The following is a 17,857-nucleotide window of genomic DNA, read 5'->3' as shown; positions in this document are numbered from 1 at the left end:
GTTTGATAAAAATTCTGATGGGAGAGTGTTCATTTGATACAAGAAATATATATTTTTATTTTTTACAAAAGGTTTATTAACTTTATAAGGATCTGGTGATGTTGGAAAAAATGTGTTTGTGTTTGGCTCTTGTGTGTTTCACAACAATCCAGGGTTCCTAGAGCACAGTCCAACTCGAAGCTGCCATAAATCACATGCTTTCGTTTAGTGTAAATCAAGAAGAATGTTTTGTTGCTAAACTCAAGAGCAGTAGAATTTCAAATTGTCTTGATCTATATATGTATGTGCCTTGTTTCACTGTGAAAGTAGTATGACTTATACAAAGAGAACTCTTCTTAAACCCCTTGAACTCTTGTGGACTCACAACAACAATCCTCTGAAGCCCTCCAGCCTCCCATCTTCCCTCTAACACATAATCAAGGAATAATGGAAAATTCTTGCCACAAATGCAAATCCTGCTCAGCATTGAAGTTTCTACTCCTTTGCTCTATACTTTTGTTTAGAAAGAGCCTTACTGGAGTTCAAAATATCTGGTTGCTGGACATTAATGCTTGTAGCTATCTTCTGAAATGCTGCAGAAAGAGCTCAGCTCTTGGATTCTGCCAAGGTCTGAATATTTAAAGAGTGGTACAGAATATTACATGCATCTTGCATCAATATTTTTAAAATGAAGCAGCTGGAAACCATCCAAAATTGAGTTTATTTCTTCTGTCTTGACAAATCATTCATGACACGCTTATATGGTAATTCTCAGTGATTGTAGCGCTGGTAGGTGACATTTATTAGTTAAGCCTATCTGATTAATAGCAACCTCACTGTTACTTGAAATCAATTTACAAACACCTACCGGAGACATTATCTGTTATATCCTCAAACTGCTGATGGATGTTGTGTTGTGACTCCTTGACCCTCGTTACTTTTTTAATGCAAACCTGGCATTCCCCCAAAGCACTAGCAAACTACTCTTTCTACCAATGTTCTTTTACTTGAGCGTCCCTTTGTTTTGCTGCAATGAACAAAAGTATTTCCCTTCTCTTGGACTATTTCTTACAGGGTTTTTTTTTGTAACGTGGAAATATCTTTCTAAACTTCGCTTCATGGGTGTGATTTTATTTGGCACTCAAGGAATTTAGACTCAAGATATAAGTAAAGCATTAGCATTTGTATATCATAGCTGAGGCATGAGTCTCATTTTTTCCACTGTCTGTATGTTCGTGGTCCAGATTATTATCTATTTCTGATAAGACAGGGTTTTTTTTTTTCCTTTTAAGTTTTCCCTAAATATTTTGCATCTATGTTGGGGGAAGATCTAGAGAAGGAAGACAGATGCCAGTGTTTTAACTGTACAGCTGTCCTTTTTTTGTGGAGACATAACACTTGAAATTTCCTGTTTGCAAACACGAGTTTAACTGTTTAAGACAGACTAAATTGCAGGACTCATCAATTTTACTTCATCATCATTATACAGATAAGAAAATCAGTAAATGAAGTACTTTAAACAAGCCTTGGTAGCTCCAGGTCTCCACAGAAGCAAATACACAGAACAACAAATAGGCTTCTTTCAGTTTGATCTGATTCAACAGGGGGGATAACAGATTTATTAATGCTCTCATTTCTGTATGTATTTTCCCCAGGTGTGCAAGTTTTGCTTTCTTCAACACTTCCATGGTCTGTGGTGACAACCACCTCAAAACCTGTGGTAGGACAGTCCTCGTAACTCTATTCTATAATGTCCTAATGTGTATGTATTAGATGTGTAGACCCTCCTCTCCAAACAATTCCCTTTAATGGCACTACTACCCCTATTAAAACCCCTATTATAAACACTTTCTGATGACCATATAGAGAGTATTTAGCCAATATGAGAAGGTAGGAGTACTACAAACTCTTGATGAAGGAGAGATAAAGAGAATTGATTGTTAAAAGAATATATATTCTACATTAAAAAAGGGAAAAAATGTTGAAAATTTGAAGTATTTCAATGAATTTTGAAGACATAGCATATTCAAAACCCTTTTCCTAATTTTTCCTCGTTTCCTTTAAAATTAGAAAAAAATTCCCACAATAACAAAATTAGCTTTCATACATTCAGTAAATGTGTAATGAGAAAGATTTACAATAAAATGAATTTTTCATATCCGGGATACATACAATTAGTTGTAATCAGCCTACGCGCAATTAGTTGTTGCACTGTATTTACATTTTCTTGCTATATCTGCAGTGTCAAACATATATTAGTTTTCTTCTTATTCACAGAGGCTTTCAGGAAACTATGGCAAATAGTGCCTGAATTGCTAATGAAAAAATGAAGCTGTATATTCTGTTTATCCTGCCTGTCTGTCTATGTGTTCTCCTGTTCCCTTGGGTTTCGTATCCTCCTGTGTGTAACCACAGCAGTCTGGTATGCCTCACGATCCCTTTTGGGCCAAAATGATAAATAAAGACTGACATACAGAATAATTGCTGATGATTGTATCTCTCCTGTAGCTCTCTACAAACGCCTATCGCTCCGTAATAACCAATCTGACCGAGGAGAGAAGGAACTTCCAGTCCCCTGACACCATGCTGGGCTACCTGGAGAACGTGTCCATCAGCTTGCCCAACAAATCCTTGTCAGAAAATACCGCGCTCAGCCTGACAGAGGTATTTGTCTCTCACATCTGTGTGTGAAGCCAGTTGACCCTGAAATTTCTCCAGGAGGTGGAATAATGAATGCAGCTTTGAAAGTTTTTGCTGATTGCAGAAAATATAAGGGATAAAGCAGTAGCTACTTTAGGGATTAGTCATAGATGGGCTCCAAGAAGATAAAATAGTTCAAAGGTTTTGTTAGTTCTTGGGGATATTATTTTAGGAATTAATTATAAATCCTTGGAACCATGATCACGCAGAAAAATAATTGTTTAGTAGAGCAGGAAAAAGAGGAGGAGAAAACAAATTCATAGAATCATAGAATCACTAGGTTGGAAGGGACCTACTGGGTCATCGAGTCCAACCGTTCCAAAATTGTTAGGATTTTTCCAGCTGTGAGTGTATTCAATGAAGAATATACAAATCTGGAGCAAAAATCAGCATTTCCCTGGATGACCTAGCTGATCCAAAATGCAGCAGTTTGCTCATCTGTTGGGTGCAAGGCATAAAGATGCTTTAATCGGAGTAGAGACGGCCGCTAAATGGAGGCATGCGTGAGATAATAGCAAACGAACTGACTTGAAAGTGGAAAACACTCTAGTTGTGGCAGTAGCAGCCTGGCCTCGGGGAATTGCCCAAGTGTAATCTTGTAATTTACTATCTTTGAGATTCACACGTGCACTAGAGGGTTAAAAAGTTAGCAATTACTGCCGTCTGCCCAACCTTTTGCTAGTATTTATTGTTCCTGTAGTAAGCAGAGGGCAAGGTGTGCCTCTCCTCCGGCTTCTCTTCTGCCAAGTAATGCGTTATTCTTGCTGCACTCCGCAGTGGCAGAGGCGCACACCCTGCCCTGCCAGCTCTGTCCTGAAGGTGGAAAGCTGCGGGAGACAGCCGGGGGGATGGTGGGGTCCTTAGCTTTTGTCAGGTAGCAGCTTCAGCTCCAGTCTGTGACTCCAGCCACAGCCAGGAGTCCTACGTAGACATCTCACAAACCTCTACAGAAACTAGTTCATGGAAAGATCAGGTGCAAAGATTATGGGTTATCTTAAACAAAAATAAATTGGTTAAAGAAAAAAAACCCACAAAGATGCAGAGGGCTGGAGCACCTCCCACAGGAGGACAGGCTGAGAGAGTTGGGGTTGTTCAGCCTGGAGAAGAAAAGACTATGAGGAGACCTTAGAGCCACCTTCCAGCACCTGAAGGGACTACAAGGAAGGTGGGGAGGGACTGTTCACAAAGGCTTGTGGGGATAGGATGAGGGGCAATGGGTGTAAACTGGAGAGGGGCAGATTTAGACTGGACATAAGGAGGAATTTCTTCCCCATGAGGGTGATGAAGAACTGGAACGAGTTGCCCAGGGAAGCTGTGGCTGCCCCATCCCTGGAGGGGTTCCAGGCCAGGTTGGATGGGCCTTGGGCAGCCTGAGCCAGTGGGAGGTGTCCCTGCCCATGGCAGGGGGTGGAACTGCATGGGCTTTAAGGTCCCTTCCAACCCAAACTATTCTATGATTCTATGGAGAAAAAAAGTTGTTTTTTGCAGTCTGAGATGAGGACAAGAGGTCGTGTTCTGCTAACATAAAGTTAGTCTTCTGTAAAACGATGGGCATCTAATTCCCTGATTTCAGCAGGCTAGAAAGCTATTATTACAGTAATCAGCTTTGGCCTCACTGGTGATTGTTCCTTTAAGCCTGTGGGTAACTCCAGGGTGACAAGTTGTATTTACGCTGACAAACAATATAAATAAATGCTTCTGAAAACTACATGGACAGCAATTGATAGTTTGTGTTAAAAGCTTAGCATTTGCAAACTATAAAGCTTGGATTTAATGGCTCACAGTTTAATGTGAAGCAAAAAACCCTTCTAAAAAGCTCTAATTCTTTATTTCCTTTGTTTTGCTGAAAATTTTGGGGAGGCCCTAATTTCAAAATGGAACATCATCCTGACAGGTATCGTACTGGTTTCCCACATCATTTCAGATGCCATTTGGTTGCTCACTCGTGCTATCTGATGCTGCTTTGTGTGTGCCATGAAAGTGATTTGCAGGCAGAAATGTGGGATGTGATTGTCTTTATCAAAGCTATTTTGGGAAGCAAACAAGAGAGTCCTGATCATACATACAGAGGCTGTCATTTGTCTGACTGATGGTTAGTTAGGCTTTGTATTGTCGGCAGCTAATTCCCTAAAAGACAGGCACTGAGCATGCACGCTGTTTTCTGTGGAGTTATCTCTGTCCTGATTGTCATATGCCTCACAGCACAAGAAAATTTGATTTAAGTGATATGCAATAAACTTGCTCATTACAGACACACATTTATAATGTATTGCTTCTGACAAATCTGACTTCTATTTTGTATTATAATGCTGCCCTACTCAGTCATTCCGGCACTCCTGCTTTCCCTTCCTTCCCAGTGGCCCAACAGAGAATCATAGAATGGTTTGGGTTGGAAGGGACCTCAAAGCCCATCCAGTTCCAACCCCCTGCCATGGGCAGGGACACCTCCCACTGGCTCAGGCTGCCCAAGGCCCATCCAACCTGGCCTGGAACCCCTCCAGGGATGGGGCAGCCACAGCTTCCCTGGGCAACCTGGGCCAGGGCCTCACCACCCTCATGGGGAAGAAATTTCTCCTTATGTCCAGTCTAAATCTGCCCCTCTCCAGTTTATACCCATTGCTCCTCATCCTATCCCCACAAGCCTTTGTGAACAGCCCCTCCACAGCTTTCCTGTAGCCCCTTCAGGTGCTGGATGGTTGCTATAAGGTCTCCTTGGAGCCTTCTCTTCTCCAGGCTGAACAACCCCAACTCTCTCAGCCTGTCCTCTTAGGGAAGGTGCTCCAGCCCTCAGATCTTCTTTGTAGCCTCCTCTGGACCCATTCCAACAGCTCCATCTCCCTCTCATGTTGAGGATTCCAGAACTGGACACAACACTCCAGATGAGGTCTCCCAAGAGAGGAGCAGAGGGGCAGAATCCCCTCCCTCGCCCTGCTGGCCACGCTGCTTTGGATGCAGCCCAGAACACGATTGGTTTCTGGGCTGTGAGCGCACGTTGCTGGCTCATGTTGAGCTTCTCATCAATCAGCATCCCAAATCCTCCTCCTCAGCGCTGCTCTCAATCACATCATCCCTCATCCTGTACTGAAAGCAGGGCTTGCCCCGGCTCAGGTGTAGGACCTTGCACTTGGCCTTATTGAACCTCATGAGACTCACACAGCCCCCCTTCTCCAGCCTGTCCAGGTCCCTCTGGATGACATTCCATCCTTCTGGTGTGAACATACCCTTTTTGGATTAATTCTGGATACTCACTGGATGCTCTGGGAAATTTGGCCTGAATTTAAGCTAATTGCTGTGCGTTCCAAGTAGAATTCTGTGCTGAATATTTGAGAGGGGCTGCAAGGATTGTACTGCCCAAAAGTAAGCAAAAGCTCTGTTATCATGACTTGTAAAATTATACTCAGAAAAGTCTTGCAGCTTTCTTTCACTTTTCTCAGTGGAACTTTTCTATATTCAATTGATGCTTTTTAAACATTTTAACACAGAAGTTTAAGCAGGACATATGGATTTTTTTCTTTTAAATTCATGTGTAATTTTCTGTGCTTCCATTTCTCGTCCTTCTATTTGTCTTCATCAGCAAGACTCCTTAGGACAGGGACTGCATCATGCTGAGGGTTTGAACAGTGCCCGTCACCACAGATCCTCACCTTAAACCCAACCTTTCTGTGCAGAAATTAAGCATATAATAAATTGTACAAGGACCCATTTATTTATCTAGTGCTGTTGAAATATCTTGTCACCTGAGACTAAAAGTAGTATTAATGAGTTAAACATATGAGTTTAAATAAAGTGGGAGAATAGTTCCCTTTAGTCTTGGTTCCAGTGTTGTCACCCCAGCTGTTGTATAATGATTGCACTTTTGGGAGATGCACAGTGGTGTTACTATCAATAAATAAACTATTACTTTAAAATGTCACCGTACAGAACACATTGAGAGTGTTGGCAGGTAGAGATAAATCTGTGACCTGAACGAAAATGGGCTTGTCATCTTGAAATAAAAACCCAAGCAAATCCAGCAGAGATCTGCTTTAGATCCCTACCAGGAGATGTAGCTGATTAATAAATAATCAAGTAATATAGTTTTATTTATCTTTTAGGCATTTTTAAAAGCTATTGAAGACTTTCTGTTATTCCCCACCTGGATGGATGCACCAGAGGTAAGGAAATGGGCTTAGATTTGCAGGTTACTGCAGTTGCATAATTTCACGTGGATAGTAATGAAAGTGGTAGTCTCTTCACTTCTTACTAGGACTTTTTGGCAGTATGACATTTATTTTCTCATATGTGACTTTCAAATTTGCAATAAAGATCCACAGACAGAGCAATTATGTCTTTTTCTTTTACGATGTGTTTTTGAGGGTTAAAATAAGGGGGAGTTATCTGTTGCCATTTCCAAATATTTCAGGATGAATTAAAATTATATTTCTAAATATCAGATATTGTCACTAAAATAAGTGCTTAGTCACTCCTTTTTTAAGCACTGAACTTTAAAAGTTTATATTTGTTCTGTAGACTGATGTTTTTCTATACATGTGAAATATGTGGTAGTGCTTACCTGTTTAATGAACTGCAGCTTTGGGATTGAACCTAATACAGGGAAAAGTAACTAGTATCAATACTCTGTCTTTTCTAACCCACCTTTTAGAATGCAGAGAAATACTTCCAGGACCCCAGGAATTTCCTGAGATTTTTGTTTGGTTCTTAGGGGAGCAAAAATTTCAGAAAAGAGTTCTTAAACTGTGAGAAGGAGAGGATAATGTAAATTAAGATCTCGCTGAAGCCTAAAATGCTTTTTAAGGCAAAAAGATGTCTAATTGATTTAAGACCTTGGCCTAACAATCCTTGATAATCTCTGATATAAATAGATTTCAGATAAAACAGATTTCTTTTTCATTGAAACATGCATTCACACTGAGATTTTTATGGATCAAGTTTCAACCTGGAGGTTTGTTTTCAAGGGGACTTATTGATACTTTGAAAGTAGCTTTATGCTGGGGACCATTTTAATAAAGATGAAAGAAAGACCAAACTGTAGTGCTTCAGCTTATATTCGTATAAAGATCTGATACCAATCTTTATATGTTATCAAAATAGACTGCTCAGTTCTTGGCCTCATTCTGCTGAGCTCTAAATATAATTGACTGTCAAACGCTGTTGGGAGCAGAGAGTGACTTCAAGATATTCTGTAAGACATAGTATTTTATAAGGTCAGGCCCTAGATGGTATCAGTTTGTGCAACATTTACTCCACTATATGTGGAAAAGGTTGTTGGGACAGTTGAGTGATGTGTCACACAGGAATTTAACACGGCATCTTGGTATTTTGTGCTAGGAACTGCAGCTCCTTTTGTTGTAGAGCCTTCTCTTTCTTCTTTCCTCAGACTGCTCACATATTTGGAAGTTTAATTCAAACTATTGACAGTGTAATGACTCATATAACGCACAATCTGGATGAAAACACCTTACCTTTAACCGTTGAGGGCACTTCATCTGTGGCAGGTAAGATTTAGCAGCAATATCCTTTCTGCACTGGTGTCCTAAAAGCTTCTGTGCTTGCGGCCCCTCCGTTGCTGATGTGAAGGAGGAAATCCAGAGGGATAATTTTCCTTTTTGCATACAGAACAGTGTTTCCATTGTAGAAAGATGGCTGTGCAGTTAGTCCAGTGGTAATCAGCCATCGCTGTACTTGAACTTCCTTGAGGTTCTTAGGGAGTGGTTTTCTGTGAAATAAATCTAGTAATACGACACTAATAAGCGGTTAACGTGCCTCTAGCTCTCACTCATCACTTCGAGGCTGCAGATGTCTGGATACAAACCCTTAATTTTGCAAAGTTTTTGTAAGAGATTGCAAATAATAGGAATAGTTTTGACCTTCTAGGAAAGTTTTGTTTTGCTGCTGTTCAGCGTCCTAGTACCTTAATTTCATCCCTGTCTCTGGGTGCTACAGGTAGCAAAGGTAAATTATCTGTTCTGTCATTCTGCTCTGCCTCATTGAGACCTGTGTGAGAGGGCAAATAACCTGAGCAGTCACCAGGACAATTAATCACTGGACACTGACATTCTCAAGATGGAGCAGTGGAGGTCTGAAATAATGCCTTCAAATGTCAGTGGAAGAGTTTGTTATCAATCTGTTTAGCTTGCCCTGTTGAGCTCATCGTTAGAGCATGGGTGAAGGGGCCCGCGGTATGTTAGCAGCATGTATATCAGCTTCTCCATCACAAAGGAATCAGATATAAAAGATAATTTTATACTAGGGGAATTTGCTATATTTTCTGCAAACATCTGAGCTTCTAAATTAAAGACTTGCAATAGCTGTTAGGGAATTCTAGTTAAACAGTCAAGTAGGTCTTTGAGGCTATTGATTTTACCATATTTTTGTTTGGGTTATCACACAGATTACACCTTGGTCAAAATGCATCATCAGACTTTGAATTTATCCCACTATCGATTTCCAGCTCGAGGACAGAGTTATATTTCCATTCCCAGTGAAGCTTTTCATGAAAGAGGTAAGAAAAAACTTCAGGGGAGGACCAGAGTCATGTAAATAGGGTATCAAAAATAATTCTGCTTGGAAACAGGTTTTGGGTTGCTTTGTTTATCCAAATAACTAATTTGATCATATTGACCTGAAAGAAGCAACAATTTTTCTGTCATAGTAATGAATGATTAATGTGGTAGAATTTTCATATTACTTGAATTAATCTTGAATTATACAGATAGGCTGCAGAGACTGAAGCTTTTTAATTTTGACATCTTTTGGCATAAGAGAAACCATAATTTCTCAAATTATTTTTAATCATCTGAACTGCTTATTTTTAAGACATTCCAGGATGTCAGGTAAGTCATCCCTTATCCTTTCATACAAAATTGCTCTTAAAATATTGTATGAAAATAAATTATAAAATAACAAGTTTCATCAACAGCAGCTACAGAAACAGAATGAAGATGTGAACTACAGTCAAGGCAGAGAAAGAACTGAGAAATCCATATCTAGGTTAAAATTCTAATAATCTCAAAGAATATATGGCAAAAATCTGAAGCTTGAGTCAAGGCTCTAAAACACGTTTGAAGCTAATCACCTGCGTTTTAATTGGAGATTGAAGGAACCTATTTATAAAAACACCTACCTGCATCCTCAAATCTTTGAATATCTGACCTGCGTGCCCGAAATTGCAACCCATGGAATTTACATACCCAGAAACCTTTCCACAGTCACATCTGTTGGAGGAAGATTGTTTCCTATTCATAAAGTGCAAAATAGGCTGTGGATAACCTGCAGTGAGAAATGCTATAATAATTACTGAACTCTCTACCTGATCTGTGATGACAGCCGTGTTTCTTTGCCCTGGCAGGGGGCTGTGGCTGGAGGCTTCATCGCAAGTGCTCTGAGGCTCGAATGCCTATAATTGCAAACCAAGTTGTTATGCCAAAACCAGCATGTGAGAGGACTTTTTTTCCTTCCCCACTTATAAAATCTCTCACTATGCAGATATTTTTCTTCAGATAATTATCATTCTTGGTATCCTAAATGATCCAGCCCATTAAACATTGAAGTTTTTTTCCCAGCTAAATCTCACTTCTGAGTCATTTCATCCTTCAGTCCACACTTCTACACTATCCAAATGAGCTTTCCTAAAAACTTATTATTCCACTTTAAAAAGTTGACACTATAAATACTTGGAACCAAGCAAAAGGGATAGTGAAAGACATCTGTGTGGCTGACACTTAGAAAATATACGTCTGTCTCTTCATTCAGATGCCGGAGAGCCCATAAATACTTGGAATGCAGACAGCAAATGGACAACTATAGTGGAAACTGGTTGTTTGTGTTTGAGTTTCATAAACTGCCAGTTAAGAGAGAACTATAGCTACCACTGAGACATTGAGTCTAATAGGCCATGCGATCCTTTCTCATGTTATGTGGGGATTTAAAGTCTATCCTCGATTAACAACATTAACAATTTATTTTAGAAGTACAGTTGCACGGGACAGACAGACTTCTATCGTACTTTTGATACCCAACTCCTGTGCTGTACTGCAAGGTGCTCATACTTTTCCATGTAACTAAAAGAATAACCAGAAATCTGCTAAAGCAAAGATATGAAAGTCTACAGAAGTCAATGCTTTTAATTAACGGAGTTTCAGGTCTAGTAGAGAGGTGTCTCTTGCTTACAACTGTTTCTCTGAGGAATAACTCATGTTTTCTTTTCACAGCTTGGATTACCATTGTTGGGCTGCTTTACCATAACATGCACTACTTTTTTCATAATATCAACCCTATGGATACCAAGTAAGTATTTTGGATTTCTCATGCTATATCACCTTGTTTATTACCTCAGTGATACTCCATTATCAACTGTAAATAACTTAAGAGCCATAATCCTGATTCTGCAACATCGAGGATATGTAGTCATTAACTAGAAAGAGATTAAAGCTTACATTAGGTGTTATACTTTATGTTGTAGTAAAACAGATTCCCATAGCGACATGGTTGTCTGTCTTTGTCTTTTCCTTCCATTACCATATCTGGTATTAAAATTTCATAATTTTAATCTGTCTCGTAAAAGGAAATGACATCTTTTCTCCTGACACATATAAAGATAAAGCTTGCGCTAAAATGGAACAAGCGAGAAAATATAACATCCCTCTTCAGATAAAATCTGAAACCTAATGCTAGAAACCTGAAAGGTAATTTTACAACAGGAGGCCAGGCGATGCTTAAAAGACCTTTTGTTTTACTTGCTGCATCAATGAAATCATTAGCAGATAAGATAACGTAAATGCAGAGCTGTATATCTCTCAGTGATACAGTTCCCCAGGGAATTTTGCAAGGCCAATCATGTGGATCATCGCACTTTCCTTTTAAACTAGTATGAATTTATGTTTTTATTTGATGTACACTGGGGTATGTAGATTAGTTTAAATTTCTTTGAGTCTTTTTCAGTCTGTGACTTTTCGCTGTGTTGTTTATGGCAGTGGATGGAATGATGCAGCATCTCAGCTCTCACAAATGTCAGGGATTGCCTCCCTTTCTTTACATGCGGCTACAGGGAAGGTTATGGTTACGAGAACCCATTTGTGAACTTCAGAGTAAAAAATTGTGGCTAATGACCAGATTGATCATGCTGAGATAATCACACAGTTATTACTAAACAACATTCTAAAATCAAGGACTACGTTGTACTGTTGTTTACCCTTCTCTCTCCAAACAAAAAGCACTTAGCAGGTGGCTGTGAAAGAATCGTGCCATTCATGTGCACTATTTCTTACTGACACAAAGAAATAGAGGCAATAATTTATGACAGCTTATGTTTTTCAAACAGGAGGATCAGTGCAATTTATTAAGATAATAAACCACAACCTCATCTTCTCAAAGAAAGAGAGACAATTAATAAGATCTTGACTTAGGCCAAAGTTTAGTAAACACAATATAATTAAAGACACGTGTCAAAACATTGCCTTCTAATGCATTATCACAGAGGCTACAGCTCCTGGGGCTCTGATAGAGCAAAATAAAACAGTAATGTCATATTTGTGTGAATTCTCTGAATTTTGTGGAATAGGGCAACCTGAAAACCTATTCCTGTTCCAATGAGCCTTATGTATTTTAGGCTTTTTGAGCAGAAAGGATCAATGTTATGGAGAAACAAAGACACTGGAGAAGAAATGTTTCCTAGATTTCTATAACTACCCCAAACTGCTTAAACCGTTTGAAGGATGTAATGAGCTACAGAATCACATCTGAAATTCTAGATGCATTTCTGTCCAAAACAGCATCTAAAACCTGGTTATACAGGGAATGCTGGCTTAGCGTTTTTTTTCCTCTGTGGAATCAAACCCCAGGTATTCAAAATATGTTTTAAAATATAAGGTCTCTCCTGCTCAGTTTTCTTTTTTTTTTCTTTTTTCACTGTACTATTATAACTTTTTTCCTTAAATTTCATTAGAATAACATCATTTTCCCAGAGTAGTTTGTTTTATGTTTTATATGATTCTTTTATGTTCCTCTTAGCACTGGGCTACTTGAAACACCTGTAATTTGAAGCCTGTCCATTCTCTTCTGTAAGGGCATTTTTCTTCCTCTTGTCGTGGAAAGCTAAAATCAAAGTCTTGGAGCTTTTGTGGTGTACAGACAGATGACTTCTATTTTCAGACTACATAAGTAGCAGTTTGTAAGGGAAGTCAGTTTTGATTCTTTACAGAGAAAAACAAAACAAAACAAAACAAGGTGTTGAGCCTGGTTGTGCTTGAGCTTATAGTTTGTGTAAATTAGTAGTACTCCCACTGAAGGTAATTGTGCAATACTTACTGCCTTCTTACATCCAGAGCCACAGTGAAGAAAGGCTTGAGTATGGAAGGACAAAACACAGAAACACTGGTTTTTTGCTTGTGCTTAAGTTTTTTCACACTTCAAAATTCATCTGTCTCTCTGGAGTTAAAATGGCAGATAATGCATGTGGGAAAATTGTCCATCCTGATAATCTGTGTAAGAGAAATCTCAAAATGTCAGATAGTGGTCTTAATATTATAAGTCCTTCCCTAAACTTTCCATATCAGAATAGCAAATTCTGCCCTGAGATTAACAAATTCAAATCTCATCCTGATTACTGGGAATAAAAGTGATCTTTGATATTCATGTTTTTTTGTGGTCAGAAGGAATGAGTGGTGATTCAGGTTCAACGAAACGAGTTCTGTTTTATTTGGCTTTGCTGAGCAACTGAACGAAGCTATATTAATGTCTGTCAACTTTTTCCTGAAAGTAAAAGAAGAAACCATTGGAAAGAGGTGGCAGATGTAAATAAATTGGTTTTTAATGTACATTGTAAACTGGGTCTTTCCAATGGCATACTGTTCGGAAAGCCACACGGATGGTTAATTCACCGTGGCTTATATTTCTCATAGTAAATACCACTCATTCATGTACTGATGAGGTGGATAATAGAGAGCATTTACTCCTGCACAGTTTGTTACTGATAGTGTAAAAAATTTCACCATACAGCCAAATGGACCTTAGTTTCTCATAAACGTGTGAAAACAGCAGTTGTAAGTTTTAGCTGAAATAAAAGGGTCCTTATGTACTGCAAAATTATTTCAGCCTAAGAAAAAAGGATTACCTGGACAGATGTTCAGTCAGGTTCAGCTGTTTGTGTTGTGACATGAGTGGCTCTGTAACAAACCTAATTGGATATAATAACTTTCTCAAAGTCAAGCTATAAATTACTTCAGAATACTTTCCTATGTGTATGTTTATATGCATTAACGATAATATGTGTCTTACACACTAATATATGTTTGTTCAATCAACCTGAAAACCCTGCAAGTTTTCTCCTCACTTATCCCTGTCTTATCCCTTACTTTGTGCAATTCTAATTATCTGAAATATCTTCAGCAAGGCTTGTAAACCTTTGGAAGAGAGAAGCAGAATTAAGGAATGCTTGTGGGTATCAAGTCTCCTAACACATAAAACTGTTCCCTGTACTGAGTAGCTGTTGCCAGATCTTGCCCTCCCCACCCCCGAAATTCATTAACTTGAATGGAAAAAGGAGTTCCTCTGTTCCTGTTGTTGAGGGTGTTGTGAATGAATAAAAATATGTTGTTGTTCTACTTACCTTAATATATTTGTTTCATTCCTAGGATTGCTGAAGCTGCTGCCTACAAAGGTTACATGATCTCAGCAACCAGTTACCTTATCTCTGTCAAAGTTGAACCTCTGCCCAAGTTGTCGCATAATCTGTCAGGATCTCCACTTATTACCATCCAGCTCACCCACAAATTGGTAAGTGAAATGGAAACTACTAGCTTAGACTATTGTCAGGACTGTTCACGACCTTCGTGTCTGTAATGAGCTTTTGGTATTTCTTTTGTAATTTTTGTGGGCAATTCTAGTAGTAATTCAGTTGTCATTTGTGACTACAATGTAATGTTTTTCATACTTATATACTTCAATGACTTCTGTTTCTGTTACCGCAAAAGGCTGATTAGTGGACATACTGAAAAAACAGCTGAAGTGACAAGTATAACTTTAGGCCTTCTGGTGTGTGTTGTTCTACGGCCGCGTTTGTGCAATCTACAATAGGATTGTGTGAATTACTGCTTTCTCATTAGAGCTCTCAAAACCAGATTCACATACAGTTTTTGCTTTTAGTCTCAATCTACACTGAAATAATTGAGGTGTTTTCAATGTTCTCATGAGTAAACACAGAGAATAAACTCCTTTGGAGGGACAAATACAAGTATGAAGAGCAGAGCACCTCCTGGGATAGGAGTGGAGGAGGTTCAAATCCCTGTTGTAGTGTGAACTGCCTTTTCCAGAGAGCAGAGCATTCTGAATCGGAGAAACGGAAACAAGAAATACGAGACTCTCAGGAAAGTAAGACATTTGTATCTCACCAAATGAGCATATTCCAGAAAGAAACTGCAAAAATAGCTGATTTGTTTGCTCTTTGAGAAAAAAACCATTTCTTTTTGTCTTATCAGTGGGATGGAGAGTAGTTGAGTTCAAACTCTGAGGTGCTGGCATGAGACATGCAGCACCTATGACCTGTTTACAGCATTGAATGGACATAGAAAAGAATGATTTCAACTCTTAAATGTTTCCTAGAAAAAATCCCCCAAGTTTTACTGAATATTTTATCATATTTTGCTTTCAACAGCTGTTTTCAAGTCAGTTTATCTTCTTTCTGTTGGGCTTCTCATAAAGATGGAGGGGGCTGCAGAAAACAAATACATGACAAAACCCTAAAGCATAGAAATGGAAAGTGTTTTGCTGGTAGCTTTTCAAACTAAGGACTCTCCTGAATGTCCCTAGTGGTTAGACGCAAGCCCTTGCGAAGTGAAGACTGTATTTTGTGTAGATCATTTATAACATGTACTTTGCTTTATTTATTTGGATATCTCCTCATGCTTTAGTTGGATGCTTTACTAGCAGGCTGTTAAACAAACCTGTGAGGGGGTTTTATTTTGTGCCTGTTGACTTCCGCTGTGAAAATCACTGGGATCTTAGTACACAGACAGAAATTTTACATTTATCACCTGTGCCTTTGTTCCAGTCAGCAGAATCCATGAACACGTGCTCATGAACACGAACGTTTTTGTCTGGCACATCGTGTGTATAACAGATACGGGTGGATTGGGAGATTGAGTCTGTCCAGAGCAGCGTGTGCGTTATTGTGCATTAGGAGAGTGGCTGTTCTCTCTTCCAGAGATCTTCCTGCTAATTGCGAATGCATTCACAGGCAGCTATCTACTATCTACTACAGTTCCTTCCATTTTGGGGCTTATTCAGGTCTTACTAACAACTGTTGAGGTCTGACTTGGTTTTGGTGTTTGGTGGAGTTTTTTTTATGTCTGTGTGAATTTTCTCTTTAATTACTATTCTGTTTTTTATTTTTTTAAATCTTCATGGAAAATGGGGAAACATCCTATTATGTTAAAAGCATGGAGAAAGTAGCTCAGTGCTGTCTGAAATCAGCCCATAAATACATGTCAATACGTTTATAATTGAAATTCTCTGAATACAAGAGGGGAAATATTTTGGAATGTGTAGCGAACATGATCTTAAACTCTGTTCAGTAAACTGTAGTGGGATAGATTTGCTAGGTTTTGTTCTGAGGTATACAACTCTGACAGGAGATGAATTGAGCACAGAAAACACATCCCTCTGAAAGACAGGGAACTTTTCACCCACTCACTTGCTCCCCGCAGTAATAATCTGAGGCTGGCTTTTACATCTTATTAACTGCTACTGTGCTGTTACTTTGATGAGAAGTTTAAGAGAAGTTTAAGAGGTGCAATGAAGTTTTACTGAAGTACAGACAGAAAATTCATAATCTCATTGTGGGTTTTTTACTTCTTGTGAACTTCTTGTGGCTGCTCCCATGCTGGACGAAGTATCCATTCCTCCAGTGGTTTTCAAAGCAAAACTAAATGCTACTCTGTGAGAGATTTTCTGGTTTTGTTCTAGAACCTAATTTCAGTATTATCTGGTGGTGAAGCCCTTTGTATATCTCCTAGCTTGTTTTCCAAAATTCTGTTTAAAACTCCAAAGCAGATGTAAAAAAATCCAAATGCTAAAAACTTTCCAGTACTAAAACACTCTGAAATCATCAAATGTGTTGAAACAGAAGATCTGTTTTAACATCATATTGTTTGCCATATTTCATTTATATTGTTTTCTCAGTGGAAGAATGTAATCTAGAGTCAGAATAGGAGAAATAGGTGTAAAAGTTTGTAAAGAGGGTTAATAAAGCACTAGTTTGATATCTGGGCAATGGGAATATATCTAGTGGTCTGCTGTGACTTGGTGTTTTTTGGTTTATTTTTTTGTACTGTTGATGTGAATTTGTTAAAAAAGCCATTAATCGGTAAGTAACAGAACCAACCCAAATGCCTCTGGTTATCTTATACTTGAATTCCAAGTTCTGTGGGTAATCTTTAAAAACAAATATATGAAGTAGCCAGAAATACATTGAATATTTGTCTGTAAGGAATTGAGTAGCGTGTGTGCAGCTCTGCTGAAGTGATATATATAAAGAATTTGATAAGAAGACTGCTTGCTTCTGACACCTGTGGCTTTAGGAATATCAGTTCTCTTCTGGATTTTAATTAGTGGGTATATTTAACATTAAGGAAGGGTTGGATAGATCATACCTTCCAGTTATGCATAAGTGAGGCAACATGGGGCCAAATCCGTTCTCTTTTACACAGATTTAAAAAAAACTCCAATGAATTCCATGGAATAATTTTAAATGATATAAATTTAGACAACTTGGGAATTTACTTAGGGAAATTACTTAAGGAAATTCACTTAGAGTTACTTGTGTAAATTTACCTAAGCAAATCAGGAAATGACTGTATGGCTCTGAAAGCTGCTCTGAAGCAGCACGGGTCCTTCCTGTCATACTACATGTTATTTCTCTCTGTCATTTGGTTGAGTATGATCACTCATGAAATAAAAGTAGCATTTAAAATATTAAAGAAATTCTGGCTGCAAGATTGCTGTGTTGAAGTAAGTAATTTAAAATAAAGAGTAACAGTCAAACTCTTTATGTAAGTTTGTGACCGAATATGATGATTAAACCAAGGGCATAAAATCTGGCTTAGAAATCTGGTTCATCCATTAAAGTACTGCTTGCTTGCTCATAGTAATGGGAGAAACATTTGCAGTGGATACCATTCTTGTT

The 17,857-nt window shown here is 38.6% G+C and overlaps 1 protein-coding gene across 3 annotated transcripts in view; it reads left to right on the top strand.

The window, feature by feature from the left end:
- Nucleotides 1-17,857, top strand: part of ADGRD1 (adhesion G protein-coupled receptor D1) — a 156,019-nt gene that overhangs the window by 18,887 nt on the left and 119,275 nt on the right. For all 3 annotated transcript variants that reach the window (XM_009555716.2, XM_054082771.1, XM_054082773.1), the window contains 7 exons: nt 1,635-1,699; nt 2,488-2,643; nt 6,774-6,833; nt 8,057-8,174; nt 9,071-9,181; nt 10,890-10,965; nt 14,310-14,451. In XM_009555716.2, the coding sequence (XP_009554011.2) occupies nt 1,635-1,699; nt 2,488-2,643; nt 6,774-6,833; nt 8,057-8,174; nt 9,071-9,181; nt 10,890-10,965; nt 14,310-14,451 (728 nt within the window). The remainder of the gene's footprint in view (nt 1-1,634; nt 1,700-2,487; nt 2,644-6,773; nt 6,834-8,056; nt 8,175-9,070; nt 9,182-10,889; nt 10,966-14,309; nt 14,452-17,857) is intronic.

This window comes from Cuculus canorus, chromosome 17, assembly GCF_017976375.1.
Source record: "Cuculus canorus isolate bCucCan1 chromosome 17, bCucCan1.pri, whole genome shotgun sequence".
In the NCBI taxonomy this organism is placed as follows: domain Eukaryota; kingdom Metazoa; phylum Chordata; class Aves; order Cuculiformes; family Cuculidae; genus Cuculus; species Cuculus canorus.
The sequence above is the reverse complement of the archived record's forward strand: the minus strand, read 5'-3'. Positions and strand labels throughout refer to the sequence as shown.